Source organism: Bombus pascuorum, chromosome 15 (assembly GCF_905332965.1).
Source record: "Bombus pascuorum chromosome 15, iyBomPasc1.1, whole genome shotgun sequence".
Lineage (NCBI taxonomy): Eukaryota > Metazoa > Arthropoda > Insecta > Hymenoptera > Apidae > Bombus > Bombus pascuorum.
In genome coordinates this window covers 6,390,372-6,416,752 of record NC_083502.1, presented here as the reverse complement: position 1 = coordinate 6,416,752, position 26,381 = coordinate 6,390,372, and the positions used below count along the sequence as shown (strand labels likewise).

Here is a 26,381-nt window from a genome sequence, read left to right as displayed (position 1 = left end):
GTGCAACATCATTATATAGTCCAATAGGATAAAAACTTAGGTTCGTTCTACCGAATAAGCTTCGTGTAATTTTCTAGAATATCGATTTTGCTTAATAATACACAAATACTTTAACAATCACGTAGGTAAAGAATAATTTTAATAAAAGTAATAATCGGTCGTAAATTACGAGCTGACGTACAAATTACCAAAACTAGGTTCCATTGAACGAAATAGGTTTTCTAGCGTACTCCGAGGAACCACGTGCTCAGTGACACACCCACGGTGTTCAAAATCAATGGAAAGATGGGAGAGTGCGGCGGCAGTACCGTGACCCTCCGAGAGGATGCTGTGGTCCTTCGACTAACGAAATAATAGAAGAACTTTGCAATGAAAATTCCGTTCCGCCTGTTTTCCATATCTAACAATAAATTTTCCAAAAATTGGATACAGAAATGATAAAGTATTTAAGAAATCAGACGATAATAAAGCGTTTAAAAAATCGAATATTTACATGAAACGTGTATATTCGACAGGAGATGTTGAAATATGAAGATATTTAAACGATAAAATATAATTGTTAAGGTTATTCGGTGTATGTGGAATTAAATTGTAAGGTATTGAAAGTATATATATTGTGAATAATAAAGTACAAAATGTGAAACACAATGTAAGCCGATCCAGATCCTCTCGCTAGCAACGTTACCCTGAGACTAAAACAACTGCCGAAACCAACGTCGCACGTGTAGCGCTTGTGGTCTGTCCTCGACGTATTCTTTTGTCTACGCGCTATCGATGACCTTAGCGCTTGAGAAAGCAAAGACCAGATGTAGAGTTTTTTCAGAAGTGGCGATCACTTCAACGATGATAAATTATCTATAAATTCGAATATCTAAATTCGAATACCTAAAAAGGCTAAAGAACTGAAATAAGGGAATTTTCAAATATTTGATCATTTAAATAGCGAAACATGCAAGTAATGGAATATTTAAAGAATTCCGTGGCTGACAAATCGAATATTAAACAATCAAATACTTAACGGAGGACATAATACTGCAGATAATCATATATTCCTATAACCGACCACTGAAAGGCTAAATTAACTAATTATTCAAACAACAAAGTCCAACTATTCAACGCTCAAATTCCTAACGAAATTATCCCAATTAACGTTTAACCCGGTAATAACCTCTAAACTAAACTCCTTCCGTAAACGCGCTCCATCTATCGATTACCGGGAGAACTATCTAATCTTCCCTACACGGTTTCTAAAACCCACCAGATAATAAATCTTCCTCGTGTTCTCTATCATTAAACATGTTTTAATTCAGGCACGCGAGAAACGACGTTATGTTGGGAAGAACAGAAAAGTCACTAGATCTGCTGCACGTGATAGGTGGGAAACCATGACCCGCGTAACGAACACGGTGTCATGGTTATAAACACCGTGGACAGAAAACGAGGCGAAGGTGGTAGGTTACCTACGTCAACGATTTCAGTTGCAATATTGACTCTACGCACGCTAACTATTAGTATCACGGAAGAAATCATGCTGGCCGTATTACGCGGGAAAAGCTAAAGGTTAACGATACTCTGACGCCACCTGATGTATCCAACCGCCATTAAGACCATTTTTTCTTCTTACATTCCTCCTCCATTACGATAATTTCTCGAGTTATACAGAAAAGAAAGCAATTGATATTTTACGACGTAAAATATATAATACGAATTGACGTAAGTGCATCACTTAGGAATTTAGAGACCAAGCGATTTCTCAAGATATTTTAGGTGAATTATAGCTCCTGCGAACGATTTCCAATAGACGTTTCGTGAATTATTACTTTACAGGTTCTACCCACTCGTTATTGTCTCTTGCTCCATCAGAGAATTATGAATTTATTCGATAAATTTATAATCGTTATAATTAACTTTATGATTCATTTTACAGGCTGATTCTACAAATCCATATCCATTTCTCATTATGAAAGATGTCATGAATATGAATTTCCTATGTTTTATTAAAATATTCCTTCTCATAATTCTGCGAATTTAATGTCCCCAAAATTCGACAGATTTTTCTATGGATTAAATTATTTACGCAAATTTATTTACAGTGAAATCTATTGTAGTATAATTTGTAATTAAAAAATAAACCTTATTATATATCTAATTGCAACATAAATTTCGATAGTTGACTGAATTTTCTGAATTTTGATACGACCTTCATACTATACACCATAGAAAAATTCAAGGAAGATATTCGACAATCTGATCGAGTTTGACTTAAATGCGTTTACGTTCCTAAGAACAAAATTCCCTAGGAACGTCACGGAATGCACATGAACGTAAATCAAGCGTGTATCGTGGGAAACCATAGGACGAGTAGAAAGCTATCGAGTCGACGATTTAACTCGAGTTACTTCCATTACGTTAAATCTCACCCTGGGGACCTGATCGAATCTATATTTTTCAGCTCTCGCAGTCTTCGAGGCGAGAGAGCAGATACTCGAACCAAGCTTTTAACCTCGAGAAAAACATCTTGGACACTCGTGAAAGCGGCCGTGATGTCCCTGAAACTTCACCTGGAGTGGGAGAGCCATTTCGAGCTGCACTATGTAATACGACAAGCTCGAGCAATCGTGTAATGGGATCTGGTGAAGATGAACTCCGGAATTGGTCCAAGAAAATCGATACCATTTCCTCTCCTAGTTATGAAAACCGATAGCGGAGATCGAATTTCGTGTATTACGAAATCTTATACGTCGATTAATAATAATTTATTGGTACTTTGCAACTTGTCGAGTGATTCGAATTATCAGGAAAATTGTTTGTCTTTCTTTATACTACTTTACTCTTTATACTACTGCGTAGACAGATTTTAGAAAATTTTCTTTTCATAGGACCAGTTCCAGAGAAGATTTATTGACAATTTGGAAAAAATTGTTTGAATTTCAAGGATTAAAGAAGTTCTAGGGAATTTTGTTTTCTTAAATAAGACAAGTCAAGGAGGAGCTTTGATTTTATGAAATTTGACAGAATATGGGATTTGAACAAATATTTTCTTATACGTAATTTCAGAAAATCTTGCATTCGTACAAAAGTAACGATGTTATCTTCATTTAAACTTTCGTGATAAAATATTGAAATAATTAAAAATTACAAAATTTTCTAAAAGACTAAATAATTGTAAGGAGCGATGTCAACTACTTTTATTAAGCTATGAATCTGAGACACAACCATCGTAATATTTACCCAACTTTGTATATCTTCAGTTTACGACTACACAATAACGAAGATATATACATCCACTGAAACGAGGAAACTTTGTAACTAGTAGTAAACCTAAATGGAACTACTTTACCACTAAAAGACCAAGGGAGACTTATCCAGATCTACTTATTGATTTCCTGTTGGATTTTCGGTGCTGCCATTACGTTCTCCAGCGAGAAGCTCCGATCTAGTGAAATTTTACGTCGGTAAATCAGATCCTTGCATTCTGTATTATCTACACAAGATAGTATATTACCCAAAGAGCACTTGGATTTATTAGTGCGAATGTTCTTCGAGGCTGGCGCCACGAGAAAGCTACTAGACATGTTACGAACTCGTCTCACAAATGTTTTAATCCCAAGTTTTAAAGAAATTTATAAAATTTTAGGCTTTTGTAAGTACATATTTTGAAATAAAATTTTTTAGAAGAATAAAACAATTCCTAAAAATGCTGCCAATTTCAGACTCCAAATTCCAAGGAACGGAAATAAAATATAACATAGAATAAATCAAAGATGTAGATGTTGTTTAACAATAAATCCCAAATTCCTATACTTTCACCTTTGAAGGATTCTGCTAATTTCTAAATCAAACTTCTAACGAGTAATAATCCTTACAGCTCGCGGAACCAAAAAGAAGAAGAATATTTTGTTAATATTTCTATAATTCCTAGCATAACCATTGATACTTGACAAACAACGCGATCTAATTGAGTTACCGGCGGAACAGCTGGTTATATCTTGGACTATAATGTACACGTGTTGGTTCGAAATATGTTTGCGCGACGAATTACCATCGTCGTGCAACTGAAACGGAAACAAGAGGAAGATTTGCTCGCTCGGATAGAAACTGTGTATTTGAGCGTAAAAGATCGAGGGGACTGATAGTTGAATTTCACTAAAGGCACTACGAGGATGCTTCAGCTGATTACATAAATGCTGATAATGCCACTTTCAAAAAATTAACAAATATATAGAGTTCGAGTTCTAATAAAATTTCCGAAGTTTCGAAAGTGTACCATATAAAATTGAGTAAGTGAAAAATTTTGATAGAGAAGTGTCATGTGGGGAATGAAATGTTGACTGACACGCATTCGCGATCACTGTTTCTGCTGTTGTACCCTCTGGAAACCTCAAATCAAGCAGAAACTGTTGAAACACGACGTGTATGCCCGACACATGGAAGCGGAAATGTGTGATCAACAGTGTGTTCGACGTCACAAACAATTACCATCCGAGTCGATTAACCAAACATTGTAATTCAAGTAGCCGGGTGAATATCCATTTGTAAAATAGGTTTTAGAATGTGCTCAAATGTTCAAGCTTTGAAATTCTCGAAGCGCAAAATTTAATTTTAATTATCGAAACTTCCATACTTTGAAGGTTCTGAAATTTGCAATTCTTAAATTTTCAAGCGCAAATACGAATTATCAAATTTCCGATTTTCCGGGGCTTCGAATTTTCTCGTTTCACTCGGTTGAAACAAAGTTTCTTGAAAAAAAAATTCCATTCCCTCTTTGCATACATACAGAACTTCTCTTCTATGCTATATCCTCGAAGTATGACAGGAAATCGATGATCGTTTCCTTCAAATTAGAATCGCAAAGTCGAAAAGCTGTCAGCGTGACACGAAACGACACGTGACACATCGAAAACAATTATCGTTCGTGCACACTTCGAATCGATCGCGCCTTACAGACGTCTGCAAGCTGAACACCATATCCTCCTCTTTTCATTCCCGCGAACCTGTCTCAAACGTAAGTGTAATCGACTTCGCATGCTCGAAGCAATATCGAATTGTTTCTCAAAAATATTGGGTTGGCAACTAAGTGATTGCGGCTTTTGTCAATACCACCTCATGACAATATCAGCAATCACTTAATTGCCAACTCAAAATAAGCAACTGTGAACCAGTTGTTTACCAAGCAAAGTAAAATGTTTTCAAAAGAGTCGCATGCAAATATAGAAACTGGAAAATGCAGCTTTTCTGATGTATTAATTAGATTCCAAATCAAATTAGTATTTATGTAAGATGACGTGTTCACGGACATTGATGAAGAATTTCAATAAAGAGAAGTATGCTTTTCATAAGCAGGACATTTTAATATTTCAAAGTACGTTTTGTTTGTAAATGCGACGAGTAGATTCAGTTTGCTCTTGATGCCTCATTTGCTTTTGCATTTGTGGACGTTCTTCTACAGTTTTCCATATTTACAGCTGTCATAAATGCATAAATATGCAATTTAATCATAAGCATAAGTGGGTTGTTGAAGAAGTAGGGAAAGCAGCCACCTTCCATAGAATTATAATACAGAATTTAATGACAGTAGAACAACTCAATATGTTCAGACATGTTTATATAAAAATCTATGTTATTGTTGAAGTGGTCAGCACTTCTAGAAAGAAGGAAACTGTACATCTGATGTTTTTAGTTTTCTCAAGCATTGAAGCCATCGACAGCGTGTAGACAAAAGACTGGGACGAAGGCAGACCATAAACAGTAGACAGGCGTGCGAATCTGGACCAGCTCAAATTATATTCCTACTTGTACTTGCACTTCTGCATTAAAATATATTTTCTACCTTACAATTTATCCACGCGTTCCTCTGTTCGTACATCTAATAACCACAACGGTTATTAAACGTTACTTCCTTTGCGATTCCATGATCCTGCTGCGAGAAGATGCAGAAGACTCTAATGACAGTAATATAAACCGATATTGGTCAGGCATTCGATCGGTGTTTCCGTAACAACGCTATAATTCAGAAAATTCATATCAAATTCCTGTTGCGTGAATTTCCAGTCCTGAAATGATAATTTTAAAAAGTCCCGGATATTATAGAAAATTGAAGAATATTCAGGTTTGGAACTCCAAAACTTCGAATGGTAAAAAGTCAAAAATTAAAGTTTGCGAGCTTCGAATAGCTCGAGGTACTTGAAAAAGGCCCGAAGATTTATTAAAATTTCAAACCAAAATTCGAAAGCTTGGAATAACGTAAATAATTGATGTTGAAACTATGGCTGGCTTCACTCGAAATTGAAGTTGCATTGGGGCAGGATAATTAACGATCGCCTGTTGACCCGCTATAACGCGATTACCGTTGGAAATTAATTCCATGGGTATCTGTGCGACGAAAGCTCGTTCCAGAAACAAACAGAACGCCACGGCAATCGATTGTTCGCGAATTCGATACACGGATACCTCTAACGGAATCCCTATCACACCTTTCTGATAGCTGTCCATCCCCAATCCTATTGCAGAATGATATATTATTCCCTGTTAAATTCAGATCGGACCTTCACCAATAGATGTACCAATAATACATGAGGATTCGAAACGTGGACTATGAAAGTTCATCGAGTTCCAAATTCCTATCTTCTAACTTCAAAATTATCGAATTTCTGAAATTTTTCATTTTCGAATGTTTAAGAAATCACAAATGCCTATTTCAGTCAGTAGAAAACTTCAAATTTATCCTTAAATAACACGTTCTCAATACACTTTATATTTATACAAAGTCCAATCAATAGGATTTTTATTTTATTATACTTATATTTCTATGAATATAGCTAAAGAAATGGAATTTACATAGAAATTTGTTTTGTTTGCCAAACATTACAATAAATACCCTACTTTGAATACTTTACATATTTTTGATGAACATTAACGAACTTTAATTACTCACTAATTGAAGCACTCCTAATATACGCTCAGGTAACACGTTAATCAACTTCGACTTGAAAATATATCTGGAAGGGGGCAAGTATGCCTTGGACAATTACATTCAGCGAGTAGCCTGAAGCCTATTCTTGGAAACGTGCTTTGTTTCATGTCGATATCTCAATTCGTTTCCGAGATATTGGCCTTTAAATTCCTACGATGTTTAGTATAGCGTGACTATGTCGGCGCAACGCAGATTTTCCTGGAAACGCGTAAGTTGCTACTAGCAATAAACCCGCTGACTCAACGACTGGCACTGACCAGCGCACGCCTGACTATAACGGAACGGGTCGGTGCGTGAGTGCGAACGAGAGGTCCAAGCGTGTTGGAGCGAGACGCACACAGTTGGTACGAAAAATTAGACTTGTCTTTAAGCGACGATATCCGAAGAACGGAGCGTCGTATCGACATGATTCAAAAAGCATTTTGAAGGGAAGATTTCCACGCTTTCGATAATGTCGAAAATAATTTTCATTGACTTTTGTGTATCTGTGATATGAGACGGAAAAAAATGTGAGATTTTAATGAGTCTGAGGAATCGGATTGAGATTTAGATTTATTTTGTAATTAAAATTGACACAAAGTTCTGTTAATTTTCATTTATTTCCTGCGTACCGGATTAAAGCGATGAGATTAAGGTCGATTAATACTGAAATGAAATTTTTGAAAATATAATATGTCGAACACGTTTCAGATTTCAAATTTCTCTTGTATTTATTTTACTGTTTAAATGGAGATGAAATTTTGTTAGTTTCAGACAATCTTCTTCGCATTATTGAAATTCTGGGTGAGTGAAAACTACATGTAATGAAATGAGGTTTATACAAATTACTGATCATGTACGAATGGAAATATCAAAATCCATTCTCATCGTTCAGACTGACACAATTTTACGAAATTTCGTTAATTTCTATTAATTTTCTGCATATTATTCGACGTTTATAACAGATTCAGTGTAATTAACGTGATTCTACTAATCGCACGTTTCTTTGAACTATGTATGTCGTTTCGTTGATGAATCTGCGTGTTCTCATGATTAATGAAACAAATAACCGCATAATCAATATTTCCACCGGCTGTAAATAATTAATGGAAATGCTTCATATTATAATCAGCGGGTAATTATTGCGTACTCCAATTCCTCCAAGTTAAAATGAATAATTAATATCATTCTGTGCTTTTTCCTCTCGTTCACCAACCGAGTCGTTTAACAATAACGGAAAGAATTATTTTTCGAATAAACAACATGACCTTTACAAATGAAGATTCATTTTGTTTCTCATTAAATCCTGTATTTTGCGCATTTCCAAGTTGCATTCGGTCAAATCAGCTTTTTATTCGGATAAATATTAAAATTTCCATACAGACAGCGATAAAGATTTATTTCTATGGGTAATTTCGATAAAATTAATGTTTACATTAAATTCGAATTAATATCAGATGCAAGAAAATAAAGATTATAAAGGAATATTATAGTGGAATCCTATTATTATCACATGTAAATATTCAATTCTTTCTAAAAGTAGGCGAATGCTTTTATTGAAAGCGGAAACTGGGCCAACAAAACGGGGATTCGTGTAGCGACGTCGAATCAAATCAATCCGTTAACATACCCAATCTTCGGAATTGCTCGACTCGAAAACGTGCGATCGGTGGAAATGGTCTGCCACGATGTCGTGTCACGAACAAATATTCGACCTAATCACCACGATCTCACAATGTCATCATGAATGTTTCTAGTACGATAGAAACTCTACCTACGCTTCCATTATTTTTAATTCTACTCTAAAATTAGAATTGTGGTAAATCCATTAAAACGACGATTTTTAGATTTCTTGTTTTTGTTACTATACTCTATATGGTACATTTTATAGTCACTATAGTCTTACAGTTACTACGTTTGATAGTCACATTATAGTTACATCTAATTACTGTCTTATAGTCAGTACACTATGTTATCTTTATGACAGATTATTTTTCTGTTAAAAATAGAAAAATACTTCTCTTTATATAAATATTTCCTCGAAAAATACGATTTCTTAAATACGAAAGTGATATGTGTGATTTAAAACTTGTATATTTTCATAGACTGATTTAAATTGCAGTATATTTGAAATCATATCATCCTAAAATTGTTAAAGACGCGAATGAAATCAGAAATGAATGAAGAAAACGCTGTTCAGAGTGTTCCACGAGGCCATGCGGAATATTCACAAATGAAAGAGATCTCTATCCAGCTGAAGCTGAAATTTAATCCTTGCACAACGTTTCTTCGCTTCTATTTACGCGCAACAAAATTAGCTTTATTCTAGTATCGATTTGATTCGAAACATCGAGTTGTTTCTCTATGCAAAGGATGTAGCCTTTGACCAGAGAAACGACTAAAAGCTGACCCTCTGAAATGGTAACGCTAAAAGGGTCATGTGTAAGCTTCCCTCCATAATGAACTCTTACTCGAGTGTTAATTAGTGGTAACGTTAGATTAGAGCGCGGAGAGCTTACGTGGCTAGGAGCCCAAGACTCATTTGTTTATCTCTTCACTAGGTAAGTGAAGTCTGACTTGTTTCCTTTACCTGGACGGGTTGAATACGCGAAGCTTACTTAGAATGGCTGAGTGCTTCATAATATCTAGGAAGTTACTATAGACGTCTGAATCTTGTTTGACTAGGTTAGGTATTCGATAAGATTTATATTAAAATATTGATATTGTTAAATTTTTATATCTCCAGGTACTCTGAATATTTGGATAGTTCACGAAAGTATTGAAATCCAAATCATCAAAATTCCGAAAATCCGGCAATTTCCTCTAATTTTCCAATATCAAAATCTACCTTGATCAATTTTCGCAATTTTACATCAAATATTCGATATTTAAATATCTCAAATACCAAAGTTTCACAAATTTTTATAGTCTCATGTAGCAACAATGTTCAAGATCCCTATCCAACTTAGAATTTTCAATTTTCCCCTAAAACCAATAGACAACAGTCAACATAATTAAGCATTATAAGAAGCATCAGCCTGAATCGCGAATCTTAAAATACAAAAAACGCAACGAAACACCATTTACCCATAACATCAAATATAACGATAAACCCAAATTTCACATTCTGAGTGCTCCACATCTTGACAACAACTAATTAACGCTCAATTTACGTATTATCTTACTACTCACTCTAAGAACACGTCAGATTCGCTTCTGGGTAGCACCAACCTCGGCAAAACGATCGCCTTCTTGCGTCTACTCTTCAGCGTTTGCGCCGAAAACTGGAATTCCATAGACTGAATCGGCGAATATGGACTCAAAATGGTAATCTTCCTGTCGCTGCCACCTGGACTGGTCAGAGAAAACACATTGGAAGGCGGTGGTAAACTAAGATGCTGCGGGATCTTTCTCTCCAGCCCGGTATTGGCAAACAGACCACGTCTAACTTCGGCATTTAGACTCTCCTCTCTATGAAGATCGTCGCTACTTTTTGACTCGACAGTCATGATCCTCCTAACATCGCTGCTAGAAGATGTCAAGAAGCTCCTGTAGTGACTCTTGGAACTTGTCACGTGAGACTCTGAGGACAGTGACAGAGACTCCAAGCTCTTAGAATCCTCTATGTATCGCTCATCCGCGCTCAGAAAGTTCCTCGAGGTTCTAAGACTCTCCATGGATCGAACTGTCATCTGAGTCTCACTTCCGGTGGTTAGAAGATGCTGTTGTTGTTTCTGAATCTTGGACAGACTCTTCACTTCCGGTTCGTAATCCTCCTGACTCGACGAAGACTGAGGGCTTCGATGGAACAGACCTAGACAGGCAGATCTGTTCTCAGGAAACCTGGATATTTTGCTCCCTGCCTCGCCCACTCTTAGGCTGGTCCTCGTCATAGTCTGCTGTCGAGTCATCAGAAGAGACTCTGCTTCCTCTGGAACGTCCAGGGAACGACAATGTCTGTCCGAGATCCTGGCACCCTTTTCATCGGTCACTAGGGACTCTGAGGTGTCCTCGTCTTTTGAGATGTTCTCCACTTTGTTATCGGAGACACCCTCCATGGTGTCGGAATCTTCCGTGGAGTCCCTTTGATGTCTTGCTCCGAACCTGCTTCTGGATATAGATTTCGAAGACAGTAGGAGCTTGCTTTCTGATTCTTTGTGAGACAGTTTGTTGACCGAAGTTAGAGATTCTCGTTTCTCATCTGTGTCGTCATCATCCATTTTTTAGAGTTTCTGGGTAACCCACAGGTTGATGCGGAGGTAGAAATGGTTTATAGGAGAGGATTGGAGAGGATTTTAAAAGGCATAGGCAAATTGAGTGGGTTTGGGTTGAAACAGCGATGGCAATCTCGTGGTTAGGGTCACGGATAACCGTATCTTGATCCCTGTTGGGTTTCCCGAATCATCACAATGAGAATCACGGTAACCACGGTACGGCTCGAGCCTATTTCTGTCTCTTATGACGTCTCGTTCGATGTTTAACCGGGAGAAGCTGAAAGAGTTAAGATCTGTGTCTTTCAATGTCATTGGGCTTTCGGGTCTTTTCTTTCGGAGTACCTTCAGTCACCTTGGAATTTTTTGGTTTCTATTATTTTGCATTAGGAATTTAATTAAATTCAATTTTCAACTAGAATGTATCAGCCATTCTATATTTAAAATTCAATCGAATTTAATTAAAAATGGAAGATTACAGTTTCTACCATTTTATCGTTACAACTTAATTCAATTGAATTTAATTTTGAACGAAAACCGATGGTTTCTGTAATTCTGCATTTGAAATAGTTGCGACGGGAGATTTAGTGAACTATTTGAATCTGGATCGACTATAACCAAATAGGTTTATCATAGTTCTCCTATCGACTAGATAACCTGATAGATTAACCCAGAAACGTTTGGCTCTCAAGGATTAGCATGCTTTCGCGTGAGCCTATATCCAGGTACGAATCGTTATGGATGAGCATGTTTCTCTCATCTAATTTCAGATCGTTCATTAACTACTAGCGATATTTCGAGTACATGTTATCAGGCAGACCTTGATGAAGTTGATTATGTTCTATTATTGTACAACTGATTTTACGATGATACGCATTATGACTATACACGTCAATAGTAATTTATTTTCGTGTGATAAATTTGCTAAATTTTTAATACAAGTATATTTCGATTTTTAAAACACTGTCATTAAAGTTTTTTTAATTTTATAGCTCAATGGACGAATAATAAAATATTGCTCATTTTCGATCCAATAGCCTAAATTTGAATGAGATCAGGTGATTAATTGTCAAATATCATCAAATCTACAAAAATTTAATTATCGCAGATCAAAAGTCCTCTCAAACTGAAGCATCAGTGGATCATACACATAGCAGGAAACACTACCAGGTTTATCTACCTTTGACTATTTTGTACCAGCGATCAATTTTCCACGAAAAATCATCCTTTCGTACTCCTTCGTTCCACTTTCGTGCAACTATGAAAAGTCGCGTGGATGAGAGCCTGGAAACGGAAGATCGATCCGTCTCGCATCACCGGTTGATCCAATCGTCGTTAGCATCGATTCTAGCGAGCGCGTTAACGCGATTGCCACAATTTTACGACGGCAACAATCTAATATCTCACTTTAAACGATCAGCCGAATTGCCTCAAGTGGCATCAGATTAATCGATCCCTGGAAAATCCAGTTTCAAGCTTTTTTTCTCTGGCGAGAGTCGTAAACTGTGCTATCGATCTCGAGTTTCAACGAATAGCAGAGAATTACATAGTTTTAATTTTTGAAACTGGATTTTACAAAAACTGTTGCTTGCTAATTATGGAGGTCTATAGACAGGCCACGTGCTGTGGTTTTTCAAGTTGAAATCGGCCGTGGTTTTGGTATTCGATGTTTCAATATTGTTACGTTATTAAGTTAATTTCATGCAGGTTTGCAAACACACAGAACGAGACTGGCATTGGAAGCTTCAACGATCGTTATGGAAATTGATTGAAGTGGGTTTTCGAAATCACCCGATGCTTCAATTAGCAGTGGGAGAATTGTAAGTACGTGGAATATTGTTTATCGAAAGTTAATCGATTCTCTGGTAGGATATTTAACAGTATTAACTAGATGAGATGATATACTAATGATTTTGTCGTTTGATGTCAATTTAACACCATCTTTAATTCAGAAACTAAGAAACATCTAGACAGGCCCAACCACGTGATTCGCGAACGTGTGTGTGAAGGAGGCTACCTCATTTTCGAAACAGGTCAAAACCGTCCCACTCGTAAAACCTACCCCGCTCTCCTCAAGAATGGTAATCGTCGTCCCGAAAATGGAACAACCCTGTCAAGGTCTCAATTAACCACTCTAAAATTAATGCGAAGCATTCACAGACGCGAAACCTATTAGGAATCTGTACGAACCTTTTTTTCTCGTCGTATGAACCGTATAGTCATCGACTATACATTTCGAAGTATAATATAGTCATCGACTATAAAACTCAATTCCCATCGTGAACACTGGTGCATCGATAGTTTCAAACTCCGCACGCAAATAAACATTAAAAAATTGCAGTAATAATATTCAACAAACTGACAGATAAAATGAGAGATAAAAGAAGGTTGATAGTTAGAAATGACAAAAGTTCATAGCGTATCGATTTTCAGAGTTTCTTCTACTCGCCGTTATAACTCGAGTTGATATCGAATTCCATCCATAGGCGAAATGAAATCAGAGCCAGAGGGCGAAACAACTGGCCATTGAAATTAAGAGAGAAATTGTTCAGATCGAATTAGCGACGCGTGATTAATTCACGCAACTGCCTTTGGAAATGGGATACGTCTGCACAGATGGCCTCCAACACGAACGATATGGACAATAGATGTCTGCTCGGACGCCTCTCGCTTTGGGACGCAAATGGCGTTTAATTTAGGCGACGATTGCCAGGGGAATGCGTTCGATATTATGGGACACCGTTTCATATATTCTTGGACCCATCCACTGTGGGAGATGATCGCCTGGAGCACGTTTCTAAATTTATTTTCCACAGCTTTAGGATGAGTCGTTTCGAGGATCGAATGATGCTTATTAATAGATACTACGGTAGCATGATCATTGGCGGAGTTCGCGAACCCCAAGTGATTTAGTGATTTAGTATATTAGGGGAATCTTTTATAGGGAATTATCAGGTTATTGTGTTCCCCTTTTCCTATCATTTTTACAATGCTCTTTGAAAGGTGCTCTATGGCTTCCACCAGTCTTTCAGTGCAAACATTCTGGTTACGTTCTTTTAACGAACAGCTCAATAAATCAAAATATATTTTCCTCGTTAGATATTACAATTTTTATTGCGCTCGTAATTCACGATAATTGGGCTTCAACATCCCGAGGCTTTTCTTTTAGTTTCTACTAGAATACTCAACTACGATACTTTACTCAATACCCAATCCTCAATGTCAAGGATTAAATCGGAAGCTTTTAATTCCTGAAACGGAATCTACAGAATAGTTCTTTGTTGTAAACTCAACAAACGATCTAATTTCTCGTGGCTCCGCCGTTTTCCCGATATCTTTTTCCCTTTGCCAACATTGCTCGGTAAGCAATCTCCGCATTCCGCTCCAATTAATTATCTTCTACGGTCATTCGAGGTTGCAACAAGAGGATGAAAAGTTCATGGAGATGAAGAATCTCAATTACATTCGGACTTCGTTTATTGCCAATTATATTTATAATTGACGCAAGTGTGCTCGGCGATTTTATATATTCACGTGTATTTCAATATTATTGAAAGGATTGGTAATTCCTCCATTCTCTGGGAATGACTTTAAGACAAAGCAAACAGTTTTCTGAAACGTGACATGAGAAAACATGACAATTAACACGAGATTGTTTGATTGTTATTATATTTTCATACACGTAATATACGCTGTGACTCATATCGACTCTCGAGTATCACTCAGATGAATATTACCTGAGACATTACCGCAGTTGCCTCCCAGGGTAGTTCCGACAAAACATAATTAATGGAGGACCTTCCAGGTCAACGATCATGTTACTATAATGTCGCAGGAATACAGCGACGACAGAATGATAAATCCTTGAAAATATAAATATTTGAATTAGGTTGAAATTAGGAAACGTTAAAGTAAAAAGACGAATGGTTGAAAAGGACTTATCTTTCGAGGATTATAGTCCTTTCACAAACATTATGGCAGTATTGCACAGCTCTTTTCAAATGGAAATCTGCACGTTTCTTCCTTTACGTGGATCCAGTCCAATAATCGTTCTATATAAACGGAATATCTCAGTTGAAATACGACAGAAGGAGAATACGATAGAATACTAATTTGTGAAATATTGGAATAATCATTTTCACCATGTCGAAGAGTAATTTTTATTATTTTGTTATCTCGTGAGATACTATAAATAAAAAAATCGTATTCTAGTTGGATAATCTAACAGTTAGATTTGCATAATTAAAAAACAGTCGAAAGGAGGAGGCGTCGTAGAAATCGACTATAAGCAGAGACTATAAATACAGATAATATTAATAGATAATTTTTGAATAATCCTCGAAAATTTCCCGATATCAGGGAAACGTGCCAGAATTCACTTAGAATTCTTTCGTTCGATTGCTTGAGAGCTCTACGACTCGACCTTTGCCAATTTAATGCTTTAAGGAGCGAGGAACCATCCACCCACGTCTTTTCACACGATTTATCGTATCGACGTTTAGTTACACTTCTCTTAATTCGAGTAATAAAAAAGTTTGACGCTACGCCACCCACTCGACGTTGTTTAATATTATGGGCTAGTTTATATCGATGAAAGAAAAATATAATCGAAGAAAGAGAAGCATAGGAGCAAAAAAAAAAAGAATCAAAGTCATAAGAAAGAAGAAACGATTAATCGAAAAATCGTGAAGCTCGAGAGAACAAGTCCTACCACATAAAAACGTAACTTATAATTGAAACACTCGTAAGGAAACCGCTGCACTGCAACAAAAGGCAGAAAAGGGAATGAAAATCAAAATACAAAAGCCAATTAGTCTAAAAATGTGGAAGCTCGAAAGAATAGATTCTACGTATGAAAACCCAATGCCTAATTGAGACTCGCAAAGAAACTGGTGAGCTTCGACAAAGGCTAAAAAACAGGATGAGAATTAAACTACGGAAGCCAATTAGTGTAAAAATTCTAAGCCCGAAAGAACAGATCCGACACATAAAAGTCCAACTCCTAATTGTGACACTCGCGAAGACCTCGTGAAGGTGCTGGCCCGCTTCAACAGAGGGAAGAATGGAAGGCAAAAAGAGAATCAAAATCGCAAGAAAGAAGATCCAACCGATCCAACGTCACTGAAGACCGACTCACAGGCCTATGATACTATTATCGACGCTATCAGGGAATTAGATCACGCTGCGTGGGTCAGGCGTTCAGTCAGCTAGCACTTGCAACGTGCTGATCGAAAGTGTTCCAGTTTCTCTGGCCTTTACCGTTAAAGGCGAATTCCCACGCGATAGCTTCTCCTCTCAGCGATTAGTTTTCGGATGATTTAGGGGATTTCATAGGCCAGGTCGGATTCTAGCCAGATTGCCAGAGTTGTAGGTCAAAGCTAGACTTCGTCGACTGTGAACCGCTCTGATAATACACGTTATTGCAAGCCAGCTGTATGCATCGATCCAAGCAGACGGGATCCGCTCTGCACGCGCCACTTGATCATTGCCGTTTAGTAATTCACGCTACTGTGCACATTGTGCGGCGTGTGCTACCAGATTTCAGGTTTCGCTGTCAGACTTATTGATATAATCGTGGAAAGTAAATCATTCGGAGCTTTTAGGGAATTGGATTCTCTGGCTGTGTCTAGAGAGTGACTGCATATAGTATTTAAGGACTATTTTATTTATCATGATACTTGCACAGACCTAACTTAAATCAAAGAAGCGATAGTCACAAGTATTTGGATCATCGTTATTGCGTCGTTTTCTTTTTCGGACCGTGAGCAATTGAAAATATGGATGCTAGGATGGACTTGAAAAGGAACTGCGATATTTCTTTCCAATAGGAATTTTGGTTAATGTGGAATTTTTGACGATGGTGTTCGTGGGTTAGGTCGTAGATTTTGGGGAGAACTTGTGGCAGGAATAGCTAAGCGAAGTCGGAAAGAAATCAAAGACTCTTTTTTGATGTCATTGTCGATGAATTTCTCAGGGAATATTTCCATGACAAAAGGGATTTTGATTGAGATCCCAAACGTAGAGGTGTCAATGACTTTTTGAATGAATATTTTCTTGAAAAACAAAGGGAAGAATTTCTGCTGTGATTTTCAGCAAAGTGGCAATGCATATTTAATATGAATATTCTTTAATCCAATGTGAAGAAAGAGGTGTTGATGTTTTTTTGAAAAAATATTCTGTTGACAAAGGAGGAAGAATTTCTGTGGAGATTTTTAGCAAAGTATCGATACATCTTCCAACGAATGTTTCCTACGAAATATTTCTTTAAAAAAAGGGACAGGAATTTTGATTGCGATGCGGATCTAAACGTCTATATCAAACCTCGTCATCTGGCAAACTTGCTTGATCTCCAACCTCCACCTAACATGACCTACTTTAGTTCCCAAAATTATATAAATAGTTCTTAGAAAAGAAACAGTAGCGTAGTATCCAAGTTCTATCGATCTGTGAGTACCAAGTGAAATTCTAGAATTTCTAAAATTAAGGAATATTCAAGAGGGAGGGTACAGAGGAAATGCGACAATAGTTTCGTTGGTTGATTCGTAATTTGCTATTCCCTTCTGGACCTTTGCGCTGCGACTCGACATTACTGGACCCCGGAGATGATAAAGGCCATATTCAAAGTTTGCACGAGTCGTTACTCACGTTACGGCCGGACATTCTAACTTTAATATCAATTCGGATGCGTCTAAGTTAGTGTGTTTGTCACCTCTCTTGTCTTTTACTTTTCTTTTTTTTTTTTTTTGTTAAAAATAGTTAATAATCCAAAATTTTAATAGTAATTTATAATTAGACATTTTTGTATAACCTACAGTATATAATTTATAATTTTGCATAAAAAAATCTCTCGGAATCTTTTCCCATTTCCCAACTATTCGTTGCTAAATTATTAAGTAATTTTGTTACTAAATATTTTTATATTTCTTAATTTCATAACCTTCCTTGATCCTCGGTTAACCAACTGATGCAATCTTTTAGTCATTCCCACGCCAAATACTTCGATCTTCAAATTCGTATGACTGCATACAAATGTTATATATTGGAAAATGAAGCAATTGTTTGTATTCCAACGATCCTCAATCGTTCGCCACGATTAAGAGATCTCGTTAAACGAAACATTTACAATCGAAATTCTCTATTACATGGGGCGCGTTCTTGAAAAATAAACAAGTCGTGCATGAATATGTACCGTCGTTATTTGCATTTCAGACGAGATACCGTGAATTTTCATGGTGACGAATTTTATTAAAAGTTTCCATCAATCGTGTATCGCCGCTCGAAATGCAGTTTTCCACCGGAAAAAAGAATTTATCGATCGTAAATAATCGCTTTTCGCGAGTGAAACGCTAGAGGAAATTCGGCACACGCTCGTTTGTTACGGTTGCGGCTGAATTACGGCGACAGTTTCGATAAAATTCTGAGAAATCCTCCAGAGATGGGTGTAAAATACGTAATTCACACTATTTCCACGTGTCTGTAATATTCACAATTGCTGTATTTAATCTATAATATTTACGAATACACGATTTTTGTCAAATTTCGTACGATAATTAATAGCAGGATTATCAGAATTTTGGAAATAAATTTTCGTTTTGATATAAAAATTTTAAAAAATCTAGATTTTAAGGAAATCTTAAAATTACGAGAGATATTTAACCGCAAGGCCATGAAAAGAATTGAAAAGGAAATTTCTAACCTTTTCAAACATAAATTTGGAAATAATTTACAAAGATTTCGGATTTTAATCATCTTTATATATATTTTACAATTGTAAAAGGATATAGAAATTCGCATAACTTCGGGAAAATTCTCACGATGTTTTACACGAATGAATTTTAACAGAACTGTCAAGAGGCATCGATTTCCTTGACGACCAAGAAAAACATGTTTCTTGCGTCACGAGGAAAGGATCTTTCGCAATTTTTTGCGAAACGAAGAAAGCTTCCGCAGTTCCGGAGGAGAATGACTCATGAAGAACTTCCTCAACTAAATTATAATTTACCAGATGCAAAATCATGGATGTAAGAAAAACAGTCTGTGATAAAAAAAACCTCTAAAATCGTTCGTCTCTTAGTACGATCGATCTTTCGTCTAATTTGATTGGAATGTGTCGCAACATGGAGATTCGATAATTGAACAAATATTAAATTATTTCGCGAATTCGCGCTGCTTGGAACAGCCAATCGAACTGCCGAGTTGACTCGAGCATGCAGGACCCGTAGTTAATTGGAAGCTTCCATGATATTAAAGTTTAAATTGCCATCGAAGCTGCAGCAACTTTGGTTTTGCCAAACTTCAAGTCTCCCGACACTTCAATAATTATCTTGCTTATAAATAGGGTGTTTAACGATCGCGTTATCTCGATAAATTATTAAATTAATTAGCTCGTTTCTTCTTCCTATATCTTCTTAGTCTTTCAAAGTACTAACATTTTTCATGTTTTCATCTGTCTTTTGTGAAACTGATAAAAAGAAAAAGAAAAAAGATAGAATTAGAGAGTGTTGGAATTTTTCATTCTTATACCAAATTTTGGTGTTATGTCTCTGCCTTCAGTTCTTATAATTTCATTCGACAAGTTTGGATATTTTATATTTTCATTACTTTTTAATGGTACGTATCCTTAATACCTGGAATACACATTGATTAATGATGAAAATTATTGTATAGTAAGTATAATTATTATTGGAGATTTATTAAACTGCTTATATTCCAGTGGATCCAACTATAATATTATCTTTCAGTAAACTTTCTCTCCGCTATGAAAAATTTCTCGTAATTAGCACTAGTAGGTAAGATGATTAAGAAAGGTCATAAAGTCGAGCAAGATTCTCGAAAGTCCATAAATAGCGATCGCGTCTGAGATAATAATTATCCAGGCAGAAAGAAATTAAATTAAGTTCACAATCAAATCTTGCTACCTGCTAACTGAATAATTTACAATTATTATAAATTAATCCTAGCAACTCATGTACTGTGCTATAGAAAATTTCTTACTCCAAATCTTTCGTTTCTCAATTTTTCAATTTCACGTCCATCTGATCGACGAACTCGTAACTCGAAATGTTTCGAAAATATATATCTCCCCTATAAACTAAACGAAAAATGTTTCGAAACATAGGTTCACAGGAACGAGGAAGAATTTCTCAATTTAAGAACAAATAAATAGACAAAACGAAACGCTGGAAGGAAGATTGGCAAAATAAAATTCAAAAGCTTTCCCATCGAGAGTTCGATAGTATCGTTTAGCGAGCTTCTTGTGTAAAGAAGAGATTGTGGATTTCTCGAACGATACGAAGAGAAAGAGAGATAGCGAGAAAGAGAAAGACCAACAATTTCCAATCACGAACGCAACCTTTTTGTACGAGGGGATTTTCCAGCGAAAACTCCCGCGAGAAAATCTATTTTTTCAGGGAACGTTGTCTGCTCCTCGGGGAATCCCTCGAGAGTTGAGTTAAACTACCTGTTTAATTTATTTATGAGTGATTTCTATGCGACCCATAACTCCTGCTCCTTTACTCCCTTCGTATTATAACGAACAGAAGTTAATTTTTTTAATTCTATTTGTTTGCTGCAAGGGCTTGACCTAATTGCTTTAATCTTCGTATTAATTTACTTGCTCGATTCGATATTCGTTGTTGCTTCGTTTACGAAGGAATTATTAAACGATTTGTTCGCAATTGTCATAAATTGATTTGCACGTGTGGAATTCAATTTATTTTCCTGGAAATTCGTTTAGCTGCAACTAACCTTGATTTATGGATAATTGCCTTAATAAATTCGGAATGAAGCATTCAGAATCCTCCTAATTGTATTTGCAGATATGTACACGTTGATGATAAATTCGATGATTGCCTCTAGCAATTGAAATATTCTGCAATTTTTAGGGAATCACAAAATTCTAATTCTTCGATTTTACAGCAAAGTAACGATATCGAGTATCAGGTACCAAGTATCAATGCTATTAAATTACATGCAAGCGAACATAATATAAATTAAAAGGTGACATCGTGTCGTGTAAATAGTAATAGCAGCTTCATGAAGTGAACAAAATTTGTTGCAATTTAATCAAATGATGGTATCAAGTGAGATAAATAATCATTAGTCAAGTATCAGTAGTAATCGTGGTATCGAGTTACACAAAAGTAAATATCATTGATGAGAAAAGAAGATACTTCCTAACATAGCTAATAACGATATCGAATGTCAAATTAATTAGCAGTGAAGCGTGAGTAGTATTAAATTACACAGTTTCGCGCTTACTGCGTCAGAATTAGGAGTTCGTCCATTTCACGCGAGCGTGGTAAAATAAATCGTTCCAGAGGCATCGAGCAGCATTGGCTATTTTTCACGTTTCGCGGGGGAAATGATGCGAGTATCGAGGATGAAACACGGCCAATCTAAGCTTCTCATACAATCGACAACGACCGATATCGATCGACTTAATTCGTCAATTCCCCTGCAACGTTTCGCTAGCGATAGACCATTTGTTTATTCTAAAAATGCCGGCAGTTTCCATCGAACGTGTAATTTTAAGAAAAACTCCTTTTTATTTTGAACACGAATCTGTGAAAATAAATTAGAATGTTCCAGATATCCGTGAAATAGGATATTTTTGTAACTTTTCGGCTATTTTTTAGAGTCATTTAAGCTGCTAATTTCAGTTCAAAAGTTTAATCCTTTGAGAAATTAAAAAAAATCTATGTGCATGAAAAATTCAAAAGTTTGCAAATTTTTATTGAATTTTTAAATACCATTGTAAGTCAGTATCGATACTAGTATTATAAGCAAATAATAATGAAAATATTCGACAAAATGTTCGATGAAAATACCATAAAAGCCTGTGGGAATATTTTTTACATTTTCACGAAAACTCTCCACACAAGATTTGACATATTATTTTCTGTTGCATGAAAAATACTGGAATTTTATTTTGAAATACTTAATCCTCCGATTTTTCCCAGTATCTCCCTTTACAAAGTAATCATCCCACAATTTTATTCAAAAGGATGGAACATCCATATAATTAGATTATTTAACGTGAACATTGTTCCCGTTACGTGTTATTTTAACAAAGGACGCACTCGTTCATTGTGAAAGCAATACTACCTTGAATACTACACGCAGAATACGAAATATCAACTCGTTAAAGTAACATTTTTGTCTGTAACGCTCGTACCTTTACAAAGTTTGCACTGCTCTTTCTTTTTAACAGAGACACGTGTAACCTTTAGTAAATGCGAATAGTAAGAAAGTTAAATTAAATGAATTTATAGGAATGCGTTGTAATTCTGTATGGAAAAATAACATTTACATTGTTTGACAAAGTCTAATTGGAAAGTTTAATTAAAAAAAACAATTCTGAGCTGTAATTTACTTTCTTTCTAATTTTAAACAGTCGTATTCTTAAATATTTAATAGCCAAACTCTCATACTAACGTTTTTTAATTTCAACCTGCAGACGATCTTTCAAACTTAGTTCTACGAATTTCTGTATTCTGCAATTATAAGAAGGAAAGGTTCTTTCATTGTGGCATTTTCTAAAATCTTTTCTGTGTTTCGTAAACACATAATCATATACGATAAAGTTTTTAACAAAATTTCATCATTTCGCCTAGTAGATTCAATATAGCTGTCGCTCTACTCATTTAAGGAAATAAAGAATTTCACGAAAAATTGGAGAAATTGTGATAGGCGAGTGCAGATGTGCTATCTCGGCGAAAAAAGCTTATCGTTCGGCTGACGTACAAGTGCAGTTGAATTCGTTGATCACATAGACACGAAGCTCGTTAAACGTTCGAATGAATTCTCATTTAGCTCTTACTTTAATTACACGTCTACCGATTTGCATTATGTAAAAATGAATCAAAACTGATCACAGAGAAAGATAAATGTCGTAAAAAATGGTGTAGGAGTGTCTTTGAAAAAAGTTTGACGTTTTAAACATTTAAAAATGATGTTGATTTATTAAAGCAATTATATTCTCTAAAGACAATTATTCAAAGAAAATATTCAGATCTACCTAAATATTTCAAATAAAATTCGATTCAAAAATCCTTTTAGTATTACACACTAGAAGCCAGGTATACTTAAAACGAAAGATCACATTCTACTTAATCTCATACCATTCTACAAATATATGTACTACAAAAGTGAAACAGAAATTGTATCATATTTTGCAAGAACTTCTACAATTAGAATAAAATTCAATTGAGAAATTCTTTGAGAATTATACACTGCAAGCTAGTATCGTGTACTTAAGATACTTATTATATGAAATAATGGTTTCTATCTAATCCTTACGATATGAAATAGCGTTCTCTATCTAGTCCTGTAGGAACGATATCAAACTGATATCACGAGTAGGACGACAGTAGAATGTCCACAATACGATCGACCGACACGAGTGCGTCCTAACAGGCAGAAAGCGGCTATAGCATTTTGCATAATTCAAACTGTAGCCTTCTAGCTCGTTGTTCCATTTTCATCCTTTCTTCTGCAACCTTTTACCTGCTTCTTCCCACCTTACTCCTTCTTTTACCCTATTTCCTTTATCAAACATCATTATACTATAATCTTAAAAAGGATACAAGGGAATTGTCTCGTCTGATCTCTAAAAATACTTTTTTCTACAAATGCAGTCTACCACTTATATCGATTATAAGAGCAGCAAGAAAAATTAGGATCGCTAATAATTTACTATGCCTGAGAAAGAAACATGGAGACAATATTAAGATTGAAATAAATTACGAAATTTAGGAATGAAAACTAGGGAACAGGACACAAAGCGTTTGATAAAAATGTTCTTCGCGAAACTGTTAATTTGTACTGGATGAAACATATAACTAATCGTAATCAATTTATTAGAAGAGCAAAAAAGTATAAAATGGGGCAAAATATTTTCAGGAAATATTTTAATAGAACGTTAACAAGATTCCTCGATTCTATCCACCACCCCTTTTAACTGAAAATACAAGGGAAACTGCAAAATAAATATTACAAAAAGGAATGCAACACAAAGCTAAGTTCAGCGAGCAAACACCATTCTACAATTGTTGAAAAGCTTCTCGACAAAAATAAAAACCTAACTGCGTATTTCATTAATTTGCCTCTAATTAAAAGAAAACTTTCAAACGAATACAACCTTTTTTCTATTTCTCGAATACTATGAGAAGCTTTTTAAAAGTTTAATCAACGGTAGTTGAAGGCGAGCAAATACAGTTTCAACAGTAGCAATTTTTCCAAGTTGCTCGAAATGGATACCAGAGCCATAGGCTCCCTTAAAATACAAACAACCCTGTTCTCTGCAACTAGTTTGTATTTGATCGAGCAACGAGCACGAATTAGCCCCGGGCGACAGCGTTTCCTGGGTTCGAGGAGATAGTTTGTCCACGTCGCATGGAATTGGCTCGTCGAATTACAACACGTTGTAGATATGTTCGAATCAATTGGCAAATATTCATCGATCTTAAAAGGGAAATTAGTGACTTTCACGTGGCTTTCGTTACTGTTCCATGCGTGTTGGCTTATCTGGCATCCAACGAATGAAATTTTGCAACAGATACGGACGCTCGACTTTGCCCGATGTAAATTCCTCGCAACTTAACATTCCAGGGAAGTTATATTGGGTTGGCAACTGAGTCATTATGTGGTAATGACAAAATCCGCAATCACTTAGCTGTCAATGGATGTAGTCGACAATAGTCGGTGTTATAAATTATATTGTTATAAATCGGAATTGGAAATAATTTTCGAGGAAGGAAATTACGGATGCCAGTGGTGTATCGAATAATTTTATACGAAATAAGGATTTGAGATTTTAAAGTAAAATTTTACTTCCAAATCATTGCAACCACCTGATATTGCGTTACGTTTGAACAATCTTGTATTGGCTTTTTCGTTTTGAGCGATTTCATTGGCATTGGAAGCTCCTGCCCCCTCACACACGCTCCGACAAATAATTGAAACGCACGAGAGGCAGAAATGGCTGAAAAGAAGAACAAGATTGCACGCACGATAATTGGATTAAAATACGAATAACGAGAGGAATTCGCGGATCGAGGATCCGCGATTTTTGCGCTTGAAATTGATAATGGGCCGGGGTTTTCCAATGTAGAAAAAGTGGTTGTTTCTTCTCTCTGCACGAGCAAGAAATTAATTGGTAAGTTTAAAAACTGATTTCGGAATGACTCGACTGATAATGTCATTTTTAATTCCTTCCAATTAAATCGCATTTATTTCGTTCGAATTTATTTGGTATATTACAAGTAAAGATTTCAGAAATTTACACAGAGAACAATATGTCTTAATTTCTAGAAATTGGAATAAATTCATTCGTAAGAATCGCTATGAATCAGATTTTGGAACCATTTAGAGCATTGTAGATAAAAATCTTGATAAGAAAAGTAAATGTTTGCGCGAAGAATTTCGAATTTCTTGTTTCGTTAATTTTATTTCTTGTCATATTTATTTTTAACATTTTCGTTCTGCCAGTTAGTACGAACGTGATTTAAGCCAAATATTTTCTTTGCAAAATTTCTCGCGTATTATTGTACCGTATATTGACATAACGTAAGATAAATTACGAATTCGATAGAACTTCGAATTTTAAACTTTTTACAATCCATCGTTTTCATAATCGTCATCACGTATAAGAATCAATCGTTCTCACGTATTGCGACATAAATTAATAAATAACGTACAAGCACTCGATTCCAATTTTACGTTATTATCCTATAATGCAAATATATAAATTTCAAAGGACCAGTCGCATTGTAACATTATCCATCGTCGACAGTTGCAATCATTTAAAGTTCTGTTGCAAAATTTCCCCAGTCTGTGCAAGGTCATCGGGGATAATCATTTTTCATGTCACGTTTCTTGGCGTAATTCGGCTTTTCGAAATGATACGTGGTGGCTAGTTGGCAAATAATTGTTCAGTCATCTTCTACACAACTATGGACTAAGTATAGAAAGACATATCGAGTTGTATTTAGGAACAGGAGAAACGGGTTTCGTGGTACCGCAAAGTGCTTAGTATGAAATTTCTGAGAGAAGTGAATTATCTTCTCGACTAATAGGCTAATGACTCCATTACCGTGCTTTGACGACACATTCGCTGTTATTTTGGTGTGTGGTAGAAGCAGTTGGCGGCAATTGCCCGCCTCAAAATGCGTTTTCCGGTAATTGGAAACGTTTATTCGGTAGATAGAACATTATAG

The 26,381-nt window shown here is 35.9% G+C and overlaps 1 protein-coding gene across 10 annotated transcripts in view; it reads right to left on the bottom strand.

Moving 5' to 3' along the window:
* Positions 1-26,381, bottom strand: part of LOC132914583 (cAMP-specific 3',5'-cyclic phosphodiesterase-like) — a 395,884-nt gene that overhangs the window by 153,548 nt on the left and 215,955 nt on the right. For 2 of the 10 annotated variants that reach the window (XM_060973791.1, XM_060973792.1), the window contains exon 1: positions 10,145-11,431. The exons of 6 other annotated variants lie outside the window; for them this stretch is intronic. In XM_060973791.1, the coding sequence (XP_060829774.1) occupies positions 10,145-11,172 (1,028 nt within the window). In that variant the 5' untranslated portion in view covers positions 11,173-11,431. Of the gene's footprint in view, positions 1-10,144; positions 11,442-26,381 lie in introns of those variants that run through there. 2 more of the 10 variants (XM_060973790.1, XM_060973788.1) reach the window with 2 other exon arrangements.